Source organism: Trichechus manatus, unplaced genomic scaffold, assembly GCF_000243295.1.
Source record: "Trichechus manatus latirostris isolate Lorelei unplaced genomic scaffold, TriManLat1.0 scaffold00177, whole genome shotgun sequence".
Classification (NCBI taxonomy): Eukaryota; Metazoa; Chordata; class Mammalia; order Sirenia; family Trichechidae; genus Trichechus; species Trichechus manatus.
In genome coordinates, this window is record NW_004444113.1 from 4336368 (window position 1) to 4353494 (window position 17127).

Below are 17127 nucleotides of genomic sequence, written 5' to 3' on the forward strand. Positions count from 1 at the left end.
TGTTGTGGGGTTGTTAAGCAATGTCATAAAACAATATGTGTACTACTGTTTCATGAGAAACTATTTGTTCTGTAAGCCTTCACCTGAACTACAATTAAAAAAAAAAAAAAATAGAGGAAGACCTTCAAGGAGATGGATTGACACAATGGCCGCAACAATGGTCTCAGACAAGCAACCATTGTGAGGATGATGCAGGACCAGGCAGTGTTTTCTTATATATGTGTTTGTTAGGTGCCGTCGAGTCAGTTCTGACTCATATTGACCCTATGGGACAGAGTAGAATTGCCCCGTAGGGTTCCCAAGGAGCGGCTGGTGGATTTGAACTGCTGACCTTTCCGTTAGCAGCTGAACTCTTAACCACTAGGCCACCAGGGCTCTCTCTCTATATATATGCATATCCCAACTCATGGTGACTCCGTGTGTGTCAGGGTAGAATGATGCTCTTATAGGGTTTTCAAGGTTGTGACCTTTCAGAAGTAGATCACCGGGTCTTTGTTCTGAGGTGCCTCTGGGTAGACTCAAATTACCAACCTTTCAGTTAGCAGCTGAGTGCCTTAATATTTACACCACTCAGGGTTTCCAGTAATAGCAACAACTAATATTTATTGAGCATATACTATGTGCCAGGAACCGTCCCAAACTTTTTCTTGTGTGACCTCTTTAAATCCTTTGCATTACCCTCGGGATAGGTACTCTTGTTGTTAAATCTAGTTAATCGAACGGAATGAGGCATGCAGGGGTTAATAATCTCAATCAGATAAAGGTGAGAGGGATTCACACCGTGGCTGCAACAGTGGGCTCAAACACAGCAATGAATGTGAGGATGGCACGGAACCGGACAGTGTTTTGTTCTGCTGTGCGTGGGGTCACTACGAGTTGGAGCCAACTCGATGGCACGTGACAACGGCAACGTGTGTATAGAGGAAAATGGGAAAACCAAGCAAAACCCATTTCTAATTAAAAAGGCAAGTTAGGGTGGAACGGAAAATCTGCTCTGACTTCTAGAATGTACTGGAGGCATCCTGCATGCCTGGCTGCATCTGGGTATCTCTAATTCAGTCAGCATGACCATTCTATGAGGTGTCAGCATCACGCTGCACAGAGGAAAGGGGAGCACAGAGAAGTCATAGCATCTGCTGTGTGACTCAGGGGCTAGGCACAGAGCGGGCATTGGAGCACAGGCGGTCCCACCCAACAGGCTGTGTCCATGTTGTCAGGGAGTCTGAACGGTGATGGAGAGCAGACAGGGGCCTCCTTCCTACTAGCAGTGTGGCTGGGGCTGCTTCTCAGCCTCTCCTGCCTTATTTGTCTTCTTTTATGATCTTTTTAAAATCAAATGGGGATCAACAACCCTACTTCTGGTCTTAGTTTCCTTGCACTGTCGTAACAACGGGTGGCTGTAAGGAGGCGACCTCTGAGTAGGGTGGGTCCTACACCTAATCCCTTCTGAGTGGTGTATTATTAAAAAGAGCGGAATGGACACAGAGACACAGAGGGAAAACAGCTGCCACACGAGGAACCATGTATGAGCCAAGGAACCCAGGAAGGCCAGGGGCTACCAACGAGGAAGCAATCGACACAGCTGAGACCCTGATTTGGGCTTTCAGCCTCCAGAGCTGTCAGAAAATGAATTTCTGTTCTTTGAAGCCAGCCTGCTTGTGGCATTTGTGTTACAGCAGCATTAGGGAGCTAAGACAGTCTTGAAAGAAGACGAGAGTGGAGATTGCGCAGGGAAGGTACACGAGCAGGAAGAGACGCCAGGCTGGCTGGCTAGGGTGTGTTGTGCTCTAAGTAAGCACAACAAGGGTGTTTTCTGAGTCACAAGGACACCCAAAATATAACCTCCAGTTTACACCACGGAGTTTTTATTTCCTGTCAACTGCACACTCTGTGTAAGAAAAGAAGTCCCTTTGAGGTAGCTGAAGCATCACCTTTTTAAAGAAGCTTCATTATTTTATCTTTTTTTTTTTTTTTTTAAGTCTGAGAATAATTAGCTTGAGCCTCTTTTAATTTGTTCCATTAGGATGTTGGCCCAGCAGCAATTAGAGGGGATGGGGCTCCCTGTATCTGCAGGGCGCTGGCTGTAAGCTGGTTTGGGGTGGGGGGTAATTAATTCTTGCACCCTTTGCCACGTGGAGGCTGAGGAGAAAGGGAAGGAACTTTCTATGACTCTGTGGTGACTGGTTGTAGGATAATCAGATGAAAAATGCCTTTAATACAAATAGAGTTAAAGAAAGAAAAAAAAAAAAAAAAACCTCAAACCCAACTGCTTGAAAAAAGGATTTGTGATGATGTCAGAGGGCTGGTGACTTGGAGTTCTGAAATGACAAATGTTTCTGCAGAAAGAGAGACAGACCATGTTCAAAGGCCCTGGAATAAGTGGGTGCCTCTTGCTCACTGTGCAGCTGGCGCCCAGCGGTACTGGGGCCCTGTTTTCAGGAGGGATAGAGGCCGCTTCTTGCTGTCACAGCTGCATAAGGCCCTTCTGGGTAGAATTTTTATTTCAACCACAGGAGTAACTAGGTGTCAGAGATTATGGAGGTGCCGGCCCCTGGGCATCCTTGACCTCCTGAAAGATGGACTTGGTGGGTGGCTGGAGGGTGGGGCCTCAACTGCTGCACAGATCTTTCCACGGGTTCCTCTGTCCTTGGGCCTAGGGGCCTGGGCTAGGAAAGGGCAAGAAAGCCTTGCAAAGACCAGTCACTGTCGAGTCAATTCCAACTCACGGCGACCCCAGGTGTGTCAGAGTAGAACTGTGCTCTGTAGGGTTTTCAATGACTGATTTTTCAGAATTAGATCACCAGACCTTTCTTCTGAGGCACCTCTGGGTGGACTCCAACCTCTGACCTTTCAGGTAGCAGCCCAGCACGTTAACCATTTGCGCCACCATCAGGCACACTATTTAAGGAAGTTCTTGATCTCAGAGTCATGCCAGTGCAGACTCAGCCCTGGTGTGACCCAGACAGTCAGCGCCCTCTTAAGTGCTTCTTCTGAGGCACCTAGGTTGTCTCACACTAGTCCCACCACTGTAGATCCCTAGGTTGGGAAGAAAGGCCTAGCAATGTTTCTCCTAGCCAGCACTGCACCATCATCGGGGGACCTGACAGAAATGCAAATTCTTGGGCCCCATGCAGAGCTACTGAATCAGAAACTCTAGGGCTAAGGCCCAGCATCTGTATTTTAACCTGTTACCATTGAGTCACTTCCAACTCATAGCGACCCTACAGGACAGAGGAGAACTGCCCCACAGGGTTTCCAAGGAGCGGCTGGTGGATTTGAACTGCTGACCTTTTGGTTAGCAGTTGAGCTCTTAACGGATGCAAAAAAAAAAAAAAAGATCTGAAATCCTACGCCTTTTCTGAAGAACTTAAGTGCTTATCAAGACCTATATACATCCCAAGAAGAGGCGAGACAGAGGCTGACTGTGTAGTGTTGCTCCCTGGCTACGTTGGATTCATTGCCCACACCTCACAATTTCATTCCCTCTCAGAGATCAGAAATGCTTTCTGTTAGGAGTGTAGTCTTCACAGAGGAGTCTCCGGGTGTTGCAAATGATTAATGCGCTCAGCTGCTAAACAAAAGTTTGGAGGTTCAAGTCCACCCAGAGGCACCTTGGAAGAAAGGCCTGACTATCTAATTCTGAAAAATCAACCATTGAAAACCCTGTGGAGCACAGTTCTACTCTGACACCCATGGAGTCACATGTCAACCTGACAGCCACTGTGTATATACAACATGGTGTTAGAGTGGAGTGTGATTCTGGCTTTGACACCGAGAATAGGTGTGACCTTGGCTGCCGTTAAACTAGCTCCCTACCATGTCTATCTCCTGTCCATTTTGCTTTCAGAAAATCAAGAATAAACGGTCACTCCCAGTATCCATCTACAACTTCCAAGGAGGACTGAAGGAAGAGGTCTGAGTTTCTCTGCAGGTATTTTGAAAGCACTGCTGACACAGAAAACAAATCCTCCGAGGTGTGACCGGTACCGCTGAGCCTGCTTGGGGGGGGTCTTTGTGGCCAGGTGTGCAGAGGCTGCACGGGCTCACCCGACATCCTTCCAACCACCTTCACCTTGCTGTCCTCTACTCTACAGGTGGGGAAGCAACAACTCCGTTTTCCTAGGCACCTGCCAGCCAGTGACAGCCTGGGACACAGTTTTGGCCCAGGAGACATGTAAGTGGACGTTTGCAGGGAAGGGCTTCCCTTCCTGAATAAAAAACCAAGCCCCACAAGGAGAAGGGTGGGAGGGCTCCCCTCTCTGTCCTGCCTGGACAGACGCGCAGTGCCGGCCCACCTCCAGCAGGCTCAGCGTCCTGGGTCCCACCGACCACCCTGGGGGTTTTCTCCTGAGCCACCTGTCGTGGGAGACAGACCAGTGCCTGTCTGTGTCAGCCACTGTAGTCAGACGTTCTGTGCAGCCAACATAATCCTCAGTGACAGACCCAATCATTAAAATACAATGTATCGCTGAGTCTTCTATGAGATACTTGGTTTCCTTCTCCCTCTCAGCTCCTTTTTCCCTTTCTCTGGTGTCATTCAGAGAGTCAAGAAAATAAAAAGAAGGAAGGAGGCAGGGAGGGAGGGAAGTCAGGAGGAGGGTGAGAGACAAGGGAAAGGGAAAGGAGAGAGAGAGAGAGGAAAGAAGGAGAAGGTGGGCGAGGAGGGGAGTAAAGCAGATGAGAGAGACAGAGACATACCGAGAGGAAAAAGAAGAGGGAGAAGGGACAGGAGGGGGTGGAGGGAGACAAGAGGGGAGATCAGCTCAGGAGCTGAGAAGATGAGTCCCCCATCGAAGAGGAAGGCTGTATGAGTCAGCGGGGCTGTCTCGCTCACCTTGCCAGCGCGCAAGCTGCGTGAGGTTCAGAGCACTGTTCTGTGCTCAGGAGCCACCTGCAGTTCTCCTAAAGCACTCCTGGATTGTGCTCCCGGTCTGCAAAGCTCTCAGAGGAGAATGCTCCCTTTCTACCACTCAGCAGCGAGGTAGTTATCAGATTTTTTTTTTTGGGGGGAAAAAAAGCCCAAGAAACACACATCAGCTTGGCTTCAGGATTATTTTACTCAGCAAAAGGGCTAAGGACGGGGACTGGTGGACCTAAGGAGTCCAAGGAATGAGAACTGCAGGAAAAGGTCTTTGCAGATTTTGACGTCTGCTCAGCTACCGCAGCGGTTTCTGTAGTTCTCTGCAGAAAGTTAGGAGAAAAAATCCAGCTGGGACAACGTGGGGAAAACGCCTTGCATGTTTGAAATGGTAGGATAGCTATTTCCTATCAGAAAATGAAACATACATACATATGTATTTAAAAGTATTTCTTCATGTTGTTAAACTAAGAAGATTTGAGGTGTTTTATGGTACTAGTCTCTGACATGTTCAAAGATTTTGGACAGGAACTCGGGGCTGATTTTAAGGCAAGCTTGTCTAGAACATGATGAGGTCCCTTTGCAGAAGAACTCAGATGACACACGCAGACATTTATTGACTCATCTAGGTCATTAGGAAGTTATCTGAGAAGCAAAAAATCTGCTTGAGCTTCCTAAGCAGCCCCTCCCCTGCCCCCAACAGGACAAACAGCCAAAGCCGCCTTCCTTTCTGGGCTTTGACAAAATAGTTAAGGTCTCCCAGGAATGATCCGGAGTCCTTAAGAAGCGAGGGCAGTTAGCAGTCTGTCAGAGCCCTGGAGAACTGAGCGTGGTTCAATGGCCAAATGGCTTTTTCATTACAAAGAACCTTCCAGAAAATAGAGCTATACCAGGACACCCTGTAGAGAAATATCTCTGTCACTGCCAGTGTGTTCAGACCTCGGATTTACAGTTCAGCATGCCCCAATCAGCCTCGATATCTAAACTTGTTAGCCAAATTACGTGAAGTGCTTTCTCTTGCTTTCTGTTCTGTTTGTAGGCACTTACATGTGGAGGAAGGATGGCTCCATGTTTAAGAAGCCATTACGTGGACCAGCTCACTCACCAGCTCCCGCACCCACATGGGTTCTTGCAGCTCTGCTTTTGCCCAGGCTGCACCGTCGGAGACCAGCCTTCCTTTTCCTCTGCGTTCCCACCCCCCCGTCTTCTCCTCCCCCAATCCCTGCTGTCCTGCAGGGCCTTGTGACTCTCTTCTCCTCACATGAGAAGTGGTTGACCGCCGTCTTAGCTAAATGAACATTGAGAGCCACGGCCAATCCTTACTGCTCACTTTTATGGCTGGGTACTGTGCTGAGCCCACCGCTCATCCGTCAGTTTGTCATGCTGTGGGGGCTGCATGTTGCTGCGATGCTGGAAGCTATGACACCAGTATTTCAAATATGAGCAGGGTCACCCATGGTGGACAGGTTTCAGCGGAACTTCCAGACGAAGACTAGGAAGAAAGGCCTGGCGATCTTCCAAAAATTAGCCAAGGAAAATCTTACAGATCAGGACAGAGCATTATCTGACTTGCTTGCTTTGGACATGTCATCAGGAGGGATCAACAGCTGGAGGAGGACATCACGTTTGGTGAAGCAGAGGGCCAGTGAGGGCAGGGGAGACCATTGCTGAGATGGTTTGACACATTAGCTGCAATGATGAACTTGGACACGCTGGCGATTGTGAGGGTAACATAAAACGGGATGACGTTTTGTTTTGTTGTACAGAAAGCCGCGATGAGTCAGAGCCGACCCCATGGCAGCTAACAACAATGACTGTGCTGAGTACTTTGCAAAGTTAATCTAGTCCATGTATCTACCTGAAAGATAGGTATTACTGCTAACCTCTTCTTACAGATGGGGAGACTGCGGCTCAAGAGGGAAGCTGCTCTATGCGATCTGGCTGCTCTCATTAGTCGCTGTTCAGGCAATTCTGACTCATGGCGACCCCATGTGTGCAGAGTAGAACTGCTCTGTGGGGTTTTCAAGGCTGTGACCTTTTGGAAGCACATCACCAGGCCTGTCTTCTGAGGGGCCTCTGGGTGAGTTTGAACTGCCAACCTTTCAGCCAGTAGCTGAGCGCTTCATCGTTTGCGCCACCGAAGGACTGCTATGCAATTGGACTAGAGCCAGAAGAAAGGAAAAGAGAGAGAAGACCAGCACTTGCCGCCTGTGTGCACCCCACGTTGAGACTTCCTGTGGCTGCCTTCTCCTCATGACTGCCCCTGCCGGCTCCCCGGCCCACTCCGCAGCCCACGCCCACCGAGCCCCAACTTTCTATTGAAGTCTGTGTGTGTTCGGTGGCCTTGGAGCCCTGCCTCTGTGTGAGCATGAGGCCCAGCCCTGCTTTCTCCAGAAAGGGTCTGATCTCCTCTGAGCATGCGCTTCAGATCTATTTCCAGAGAACATAGGAAACTGCTGGTAACGAATCGGCTTCCAAAAGTTCTAAACGGCTTCTGGCTGCGTGAACCTCGGGTCAGCTGCTATTTCTGAAGACGCTTCTGCTACTGTTGCTTGTTGCTACTGAGCTCGATGTGAGAGCAGGTGTGTGAGGCCTTTTGCGGCCTCTCCTCACCCGCACCCTGCGGGTCAGAACTGCCTTGGGGGGGGATTTAAAATACAGGGACATTCTCGCTGGAAGGAGCAGAACCAAGGACACAGTTTCTTTTGGGGACTGCCTTTTGCTCTTTTAAAACCTCTTAAAATATATATTTTTTAAACATCTCAAAATTGCTGGGTCGTTTTGAAATGTGTCTTAGTGTGCCAAGGGCCTAGATGGCAAGGGATATGATCACAAATTTAGGTATTTTTAACACTTTTTTTTTCTTCTCAGTTTCAAAATGTGTGGGCAGTTTCAGAATGCAAAGCTCCACCTCAAACAGGAGGAACTGGGGTCTAATTCTTCAGCATCTAGGAGGGTGCCCGGGATGCCTCGTCCCACAGTTGTCTTGTGGGTCAGCTTTGCAGAGAGACATGCTGTGTCTGATGCCCAGTGAACACCACCCTCGCGCCTGCGGCTTTCCGTGACGTGAATCTTCCACCAAACGAAAAGTGTCTTGAGAAATCTGAGCATCATGGCATGCTGATACTTACAGAAAAGCCCCCTTCATACCTTCTGCCCTTTATTCTGCAATCCCCTCGGAAAGATTCCTCTAATGGGCTAAACTCCAGCTGCCGAGAGGAACAGCAGCAAGTTTGCCGTGCTGAGATTTTTACCTGTGGTTCTAGGAACTCAGAGGCATATCAGCATCAGGCTTTGCACAGACCACGAAGCCACTTCTAAGAACAAGGCTACCTGAGGCATTTTGCAAAAATGAGCATGTGCTCTGGCTCTCCCTCTTCACAGCCACCCTGCTCTTCTCTCCGCAACATAGCCCCGTGTGAGGAGGGCAGACCCTAAAGGTGTGTGATAATTCCAGGGAATTTTAGCACTGTCTTATCTTCTCGCCTAAGCACTTAAAGTGCGACCCTGGTGTGCAGTGATAGAAGCCGCGCGCTGTGGTAGACCACACACATTTCACATGCCAGTCTTCGCGAGTCCTCCTCATCCCTCAGGGAAGGCAACAATGGTTTCTAGGTCCCACCCCTTTTGTCCCCCAATTTCCACATGGGTATCTTGCTAAACATGAGTGATAGATTTCCTCCTCTGAGAACTGCATGGAATGATAAAGTAACATCCCAGGAAGAACGCGACTGTTATTTCCCCTTGCAGCTCAGAGCTGCAGTTGGGGAGGGAGGCAACCACGCTGTAAATTATGCTCCTGTTGTTGCTAGCTGCTGCAGGGTCAAGCCCAAGCACAACAGAGCGAAATGCTGCCTGGTCCTGCACCACCTCCACAATCAGGTGTGGACTGGGCTGTTGTGATCCATGGGGTTTTCACTGGCTGATTTTCACAAGTAAGCCACCAGACCGTTCTTCCTAGTCCATCTTAGTCTGGAAGCTCTACTGAAACCTGCTCAGCATCATAGCAACACGTGAGCCTCCACTGATAGGCAGTGGTAGCTATACCTGAGGTGCCCCACCTGGGAATCAAACCCGGGTCTCCCACGTAGAGGGCTGGGATTCTGCCGCTGAACTAGCACAGCCCCCACTAGAAACTCCTGAGTGAGAAAGGAACCCTGGGAGCACTGTGCGTGGCCAGGCTATGTAAACGGAAAGAACTCTGGAGGAGAACGGTTTGTTGGACAGGATGGTGGTGGGCCCTTCTAGCATCAGGCTATGTCCAGACAGTACCAAAAGAGATGACAATTGGTCGCCTCTCCCGCTCATGTGAGTGGTGTGGACAGCCACGCAGACAATTTAAACCCTATGTCGATGCGTCACTTTGATAAAGTTACCCGGGAGACTGCCAGCATTTCACTTTGGTCCTCTGGGATGAAGTCTCAATATTATATTATTGAGTTAGAGATTTTGAAAGGCTCTGAGTTCCATTTACTGAAGGAGTGAAAAGACCTTTCTAGGTGAGACCTTCTGGGTCTTAATGCAAGTTCTGGGCCCTCTCAGATCACTCCCAGGAGCATTGACCGTCCAGGGGGCTGGAACCATGGGGCTGTGTTGGGGTCCTTGTATTTCCTGGTATCCCTTCACTCTCCTTCCCGTAAGGCCAGCTTCCAAGGCCAGCACTGCATACCGAAATCCCATCTATTGCCCAGTGGAATGTTTCAAAATTTCCTGACTCTGCCTTCCTGAGCTGATAATATAGGAAACAATCAACCTTCGGAGGGAGCCTGAAGGCCAAGGCAAGGCAGGAAGACCTTTTTCTGTTATTGTACGCATATTGCTTCCTTAGCTGGTTAGCAGCCTGGAGGAAACGCCGCCGGGGGCAGTTTGCAGCCTTTCCCCGGGGCCCTCGTCTCTGCTGAGTGGCCGACAGCGGGGCAGCCACAGTGACTCATCCCCGTCCACATGATTCAACTTCACTAAAATGTCCTCAGCTGCCAGTAAAACAGCTCTCGGAAACCCTTTAATTTGAAGCTTGGAATCGCTTAATGACTTGCTTTTTTCCCCCCGTCTCCCTGAATCCTCCCCGTCCCACTCCCAACACACACACATCTTTGTCGTATTTTCGAATTTCAGGGGCCCGGAAGCATGGATGCTCTGTGGCATTCACAACCGCTGTGTTGTGACAAAGGGGCTGACAGGCCCTCTGCATTCCCCGCTCTCCGGGTTGTATGAATAAATAATGAGTCACAGATACTATTGGGGTGTGCGCGCGAGTTTGCAGCCAGAAAATTCATGCTCCCCCACCCTCTCCATTCCGTCTCGGCGCTGCCAAACCAGCCAGCCACGCTCTAAGGGCGACGGTCAAAGTGCCTGCCCCAGCACACTCGCAACGCCTTCGCGATACTTTATGTTATTTTTGTGTTTGCTTAAGCCCAGCCCTCTTCTCCCATCACAGCTACACACAACACACACGCGCACACACATACTCACACACACACAGCTCAGCTCCAGCTTTGCACATTTCACGAGGCGATTGCGAAAACGCAGACAGGCTTTCCACACTGGCTGTTCCTATCAGCAAGCGGGCAATCTAACGTCTGAAGCCGAGAGCTGGGAGAAAGCGCCACCTGGGAAACTTCTTCATTACTCTTTGCGAGAGACTCCTGTGTGTACGCGACAGCTTGCTTGCTTTTTCTCTTGGAAGATGCCTCAGTCTTTCTGCATTGTGGTTACGATGAACAGAACAGCACTGTCCTGTCCCAATGATCTTAGCCTAAATAATCTGCCCAGCTCCTGTAATCTCTGCCTTTTGGAGACAGCCGAGTTGCCGCTTGGCCCCTGCAAGTCTCCTGGCTGGTCTAACAACATGCTTCTGAGCGCGTCCCCGCCTCCTGCCCCATGGCCCCTGTCCTCCTTGCTGGCTGCGTGCATGTGGCTGCTATAACCCTGGGCAGGCTGCAGCGTGGGCCACACAGCGTGCTGAGTGAAGGACAACTCAGACAGTCATACCGGGCAAGGAACAGACGAATATAACCCAGAGGGCATCACGCAAACTCTGTAATCTCCAGGACTTTAACAAGAGCAGCCCAGCTTACTAGCACTTGACAACAATCTCACGTACCCATGGACGCTTCAACAGCTTAACTAAGTATGTATTAAAACATTTTTGAAGCACTGCCATCTGATGAATAAGTAATCCAATAGCCTTGTAATCATCCTCCTCTGTGTGAATTCCTCCCGCAAAACCGACGGGGGATCTGCAGGCACTATCCCCACCCTGCCATTTCATTATATGCAAAGCTGGGCAAAAGTAGATACTCAAAGACCAGTGTACTCACCTCTCATGAAGCACTGTGGGTACGAAGGAAATGACTCAAATATGCTGTCTGAAGCCATGGCTTCCTCCTGAAATGCACTCTTCTGAAGACAGGGGACTAAGTGATTTCTTTTACCTTAGGAGCAAAAACCAAGAGCCGTCACGGTTCTAGCCTCACCCCTGCACCATGGCGCCCACATCTCTTTTTTTCCCTCAACACCCTTGGCACTCCCCGAGCCCTATGAAAAATGTACCTTTGCAAAAAGAAATATTCAAATTGTTAAAGATTAAAAAAAAAAAAAAAAGCGATGACTTGGCTGTGGGTTGATGGCGCTCACCACCCTGTGAAACCCTGTGGTTTGCAGTCTGTGTGATTCGTCCTGCCTGCTGACCACTGTGTGCAGACTTCTGTCACTGCCAGGCTACCCAACTTGTGGTTCTGTGGTTGTTGATGAGGCCCCAAAGAAGTTTTCACACAACCCAAAGTACAAATTTAACTGTTCCCCTTTCCACAGCCCATCGCCATTGGCTCTGGCTGGTCATGTGACTGAAGTGATGTCAAGTCGTCTTTTTTTTACATTCTGAGCAATGCCCTTCCTTCCCTCCACCTGCCCTCCCCCAGACTGCAAGGAAAGAGCGGAGTTGACTTTGCGAGAGAGGGAATGCAGGAAAAAAAAGTGACTCAGTCGCTTGTTCTATTAGTGGTCTTTGCTGATTTAGTATAACTCGGCTCCTGCTGTTATTATTTGTGGTTTGGGGAACTACTGATTATTTTCATAAAGGCTTCACTGCTGCTTATTCGATAGTAATTCTACCCTGGCATCAGGCTGCTGTTCAAACAGGATGTGTATCCCATCCTTTAAAATGCTAGACATCAGCTCAGGGAGGGTTCACTTCTTGGTAAAGAGTAAAACAGCATACGTGAAACTATAAAAGGAAAAAAAAAACAATAAAAAGACACATTTTGTTGAGAATCTGATTCCTCAAAGGCTCTAGAAACTTACTGGTATTTTGAAATCTGAAAAAAGGAAAACATTTTATTTTTGTGGTAAATAAGCCATTTTAGTGAAATCAAAATGATGTGGTTTATTTCTCCCTAAATGGACATCTTTTTAGTAAGGGTATAAAATTATACTACCCTCTTCACACGCATGCACACACACACACACACACACACACACACACACACACTGCAATTAAGAAGCTAAAGGAAAATAAAGAAAAGAGAGATTCAGTGTTTTGGGGCCAAGCAGTGGCTACTCCATAACTACAGATATTTATTTTTTGCTTTCGCCTACGAAAAACCCCTGGAAAAGGACGTTATGTCTGGTAAAGTAGAGGGCCATCGAAAATGAAGGAGACCATAAGACGGATTGAGACAAGAGTCACAACAATGATGAGACGGCGCCGGACCGAGCAGCCTTTCCTTCTGTGACACACAAGGTTGCCATGAGTCGGGGCCAACTCGAGAGCGGCTGACAACAACAACGTGGAAGTTACCCGCATTTCCTTTCCCTAGTTCCATTCGAATCAGTAGGCGGATTCACATGGTAGGTAAGTCTCAGCCCAGCACCATTCTAACTACACTTGGAGCACATCTCCTCACAGTATCAACAGAACCCGGAATGAGATGCTTCTAGAGGGAAAGCACCTTCTCTCGAGGCTGCTGCCATTGTTTGTTGGGTGCCGATGAGTTGGTTCTGACTCGTAGCGACCCGATAGGACACAGTAGAACTGCCCCATGGGGTCCAAGGAGCGACTGGTGGATTCCAACTGCCGACCTTTTTGGTTAGCAGCCGTAGCTCACCGAGGCTCTTAACCACTGCACCACCAGGGCCCCTCTTGGGGCCAGCTGATGGCTATGACACAGCTCCTCACCTTAGGATCATACGCCATGGTAAACATAGGATCATTCTGCATGTGGGCAAACCATTTTGATCACATATACTTACTTCTCTTTCCTGCCTGAAAAAGGCAACGTTGTTCTTTTTGAATTTCCAAGAAGAAGGTCTTTCCTTTTCTAATTAATTACTTTACCTGTTTTGCTCTGCTCCACACGTGGAGCTCCACGCGTGTCCTCTATGACACTCTCCACTCGCGAAGTTGCAGTGCTCACACCAAGAGACACCGTGCGATGACTGGATCTAAGGCACGTTTGTCTTTAACCACCAGCAAAGTCATTTTGGAAAGTCTGAGCTTTCAGCATAATCCCTCAGGTTTTTACTCATCCACTTAATTTTGCACACACAGGGACACACAGTGATACTGCATTCAAGGGTCCAAGGCACATGCATTTTAAAAGGAATAGACACAATTTTCACTTACTCCTGTTCGAGTAAAGCAGGAACTGAAATGCAAGAGACTGCTTTCTCCCAGGCTTGTGAGAAGCTAGCAAATGGTGATTCTTTATTAACATTTAAAATAATAATAATGTGTGCATTTCTTTTGTGAAGTTTATTAATATGCAGATGCAACATGTGTTTCCTATCACCTCTCAACACAAATTCCTTGTTAACATAACTGACGTGTCCCTGTGCTGTTACACTCCCTAATAAAGGCAGGTCGGGGGTAATCCCAAACCAGGTTCCTTTCTCACTTCTACACTTGATATTCTTTCCAGTAACCACTTGCTGCTTAGTTGATTCTGACTCCTGGTGACCCGTTGTGTATCAGAGTACAGCTGTGCTCCACCAGGTTTTCAATGGCTGATTTTTCAGTAGATTGTCAGGCCTTTCTTCTGAGGTGCCTCTGGGTGGGCTCAAACCTCCAGCCTTTTGGTTAGCAGCTGAGTACCACCCAGGGACTCCTGATAGTCTTTGAAAGGGCCCTAAGCTCTGAGCGCTGTCAAGTACAGCTGCTCCTTCCACGTCCAGTCAGCCTTAATAATGACTTAGACATTTGAGTGGTGCTGCAGGTTAATCCTTTGGATATTTTGTTTTAGAAACTCCCCAAATGCTTTGAGCCTTAGGTGTCCGGATACTTGAGGGAAGGGTTTGAATGTGTTAGCTCACTGCCCAGATTCTTGGTTTCTCTCTGTGGGCCCAGCTACGTTGTTGTTGTCAGTTGTCTATGCCAATTAAGTCTGTTGTTATTAGTCAGCTCCAACTCATGATGACCCCACGTACAACAGAAGGAAACGTTGCCCAGTCCTGCTCCATCTTCATGACCATTGTTATGTTTGAGTCCATTGTTGTGACTATTGGGTATTTTGAGTGCATTCCAATCTAGGGGGCTCATCTTCCAGCACTATATTGGACACGATTTTGTTGTGATCCACAGGGTTTTCACTGGTTAATTTTCAGATGTAGATCGCCAGGCCTTTCTTTCTAGCTTGTCTTAGCTGGGAAGCTCTCCTGAAGCCTGCCCACCATGAGTAATGGTATTGGAAACACTGGTGACATAGCTTCCAGCATCACTGAAACACATAGGCCACCACAGACAGGCCTAGCTTTAGTTGAATATATCTCTTTCCCAGTGGACTCTCATAGGGCAGGTCCAGGTTTTAAGGAAACAGGAGGGCTGGGGCTGGCTGAGGCTGAACCATGCACTCTGGTAGCCAGGGCTGGGCTTCAGATGTGACACCAGGGGGCCCTGTACTGCCTTCCTCTGGTATCTGCCATGACAGTAGCCACATAACTTCACAGTTCGGTGAGGCAACACTTGGGCTTTTCCGGGCATCCTCCACGTCGTGACAGCAGTAAAGACGGGCCAGCTGCCTTGTTACTTCCTTGGGAACCCACTGGGAACCCACAGCGAAAAGGCACGCATGTCGCCAATGAGCCACCTAGAGGAAGACTTGATCCTATTTGAAGTGGATCTGTTTAGGATCTTTTCAGGGCTTCCTAGACTACCATGTGCAGTGACCACACCTCTGTCCTAATTCCTGCAAGTGACTCAGCCCCTGGGGTGCTGGCCTTGGGAACTGCACCCAACTGGCTGCAGAAGGCTGTGGCTTTGCCAGGTAATTGGGTGGCAGTTTTGATTCTCACTCAGATTGGCGACAGCTCCTACCTGCCAGTATTGGGGTGGGGGTGGGGATATGCTCAGGTGTCATTTTTAATGGCCCTGTAAAAATACCAGCAAAGGTTGAAGGATGCATAGTTGCATAACTCTATAATTAATGTATAGGCTTGTGTGTGCAGTCCAGTCCAACTAAAACACTCTCTGTTAGGCTTTCCCATTCCATGACTCCTGCAGGCAGGCTCTGAACTCCACAAGTCTGTGATAAGGCAGGATCTGCGGCCTACAAAGTTCAAGCAGAGATGGAGCAAAAAATTGGGCACAGCCTACAATCCCGGGAGGACAAAGCTGCTGGAGGATCTGTTTACCTTAGTTACCTAGTGCTGCCGTAACACAAATTCACAAGTGGAGGGCTTTAAAGACAGAAATTATTTCTCACGGTTCTGGAGACTAGAAGTACGGATTCAGGGCACGGCTCTAGGGGAGGTCCTTTCTTGTCCATTTCAGCTTCTAGTGGCTCTCTGTCTGGCTTCTGTCTGTCATCTGCCTTTCTCTTCTCCCTGTGTGTCTCTGTGTCCATTCTGCTCTTTTTGTAACTCAGAAGTGATTAGGTTTGGAACCCACCCTACCTGGTTATGACCTAATTAACATAACAAAGAAAACCCGGTTTCCGGTTTGCTGTTGTTAGTCAGTTCTGAGTCATGTTGACCCTGTGTGTTATGGAGTAGAACTGCTCCATAGGGTTTTCTTGGCTGTGATCTTAACAGAAGCAGGTCGCCAGGCCTTTCTTCTATGGTACTGCTGGGTAGGTTCAAACCTCCAACCTTTAGGTTAGCAGTCGAGTGCAAACTGTTAGTGCCATCCAGGGACCATATTTATAGGTATAGGAGCCAGGATTTTAATACATGTTTTGGGGACACTCAATCCATAACACTCTTTTTGGCATGCATTCCATGACTTCCTAAATTTTTGTGTTCAACACAGATGCTATCCAGAAGCTTCTATGCCCTCCTGCCAATGAGCTCAGTGATGATTTTCAAATTGGGACATAGATATCAAAGCTTCATGGAGTGACCTAACCCGCTCTTGGCAAATCCAACCTTTTAAATGACTAGAGGGCCCTACAGGCCCAACTGCTGAAGACCTGTTTCCTAGACCCTCAAGATAGCAGCTGCAGCAAGGTGCATCTCTTACACCCAAGTCTCTCACTTCTCTGGGTAAATGTGCAACTCAAATTTAAGGCACTAGAAGACTTTTTTTTTTTTTTTTTTATGACATTGGTTAACAACCCCACAACATGTCAACCCTCTCCCTTCTCGACCTTTTTTTTTTTTTTTTGGTGAAAAAATACACAACAAAACATACCTCATTTCAACAATCTCTATGTGTATAATTCAGTGACATTGGTTACATTCTTGAAGTTGTGCCACTTTTCTTGACAACATTTTCCAGACTATTTCACCATCTTTAACAGAAACTCACTTCCCCCTAAGCTTTTCATCTATCTTTTCAAGTTGCTGTTGTCAATTTGACCACATATAGATAATTCTTAAAAAAAAAAAAAGCTTAATGAGGACTTTTTTTTCTAATGAGGCTAAACTATTATTTGGTTCAAAAATGACTTCAGAGGATAGTTTTGGTTCAAGGTTTAAAGATTTTCTCAGGGCAATAGTTTCAGGGGGGGTCATCTGGCCTCAGTGGCTCCAGACAGTCTGGATTCCATGAGAATTTGAAATTCTCTTCCTCATTTCCCTCCTTTTGATCAGGATTCTTCTATAGAATTCTTGACCTAAATGTTCAGTAATGGTAGCCAGGCACTATCCAGTTCTTATGGACCACAAAATTTTATTTTATACACAAGCAAGCATTTCAGTATTTATCTTAATATTTCTATTATGAATTGAATTGTGTCCCCCCAAAATTATATTGAAGTCTTCACTGCCAGTACCTGTGAACGTGACCTTGTTTGGAAATAGGGTCTTTGCAGAGGTAATTGGTTAGGTTAACATGA

General features: G+C 47.9%; 1 protein-coding gene across 2 annotated transcripts in view; it reads right to left on the minus strand.

Annotated features, from left to right (window-relative positions):
* The window catches only part of RUNX1 (RUNX family transcription factor 1), a 302485-nt gene extending 290791 nt beyond the window's left edge, over positions 1–11694 (minus strand). The window contains exons 1-2 of one of the 2 annotated variants that reach the window (XM_023741332.1): positions 11411–11694; positions 11179–11292 (exon numbers count right to left, since the gene is read on the minus strand). In XM_023741332.1, coding sequence (XP_023597100.1) covers positions 11179–11236 — 58 coding nt within the window. In that variant the 5' untranslated portion in view covers positions 11237–11292; positions 11411–11694. The other variant, XM_023741333.1, reaches the window with a different exon arrangement.
* Positions 11695–17127: the final 5433 nt, after the last annotated feature.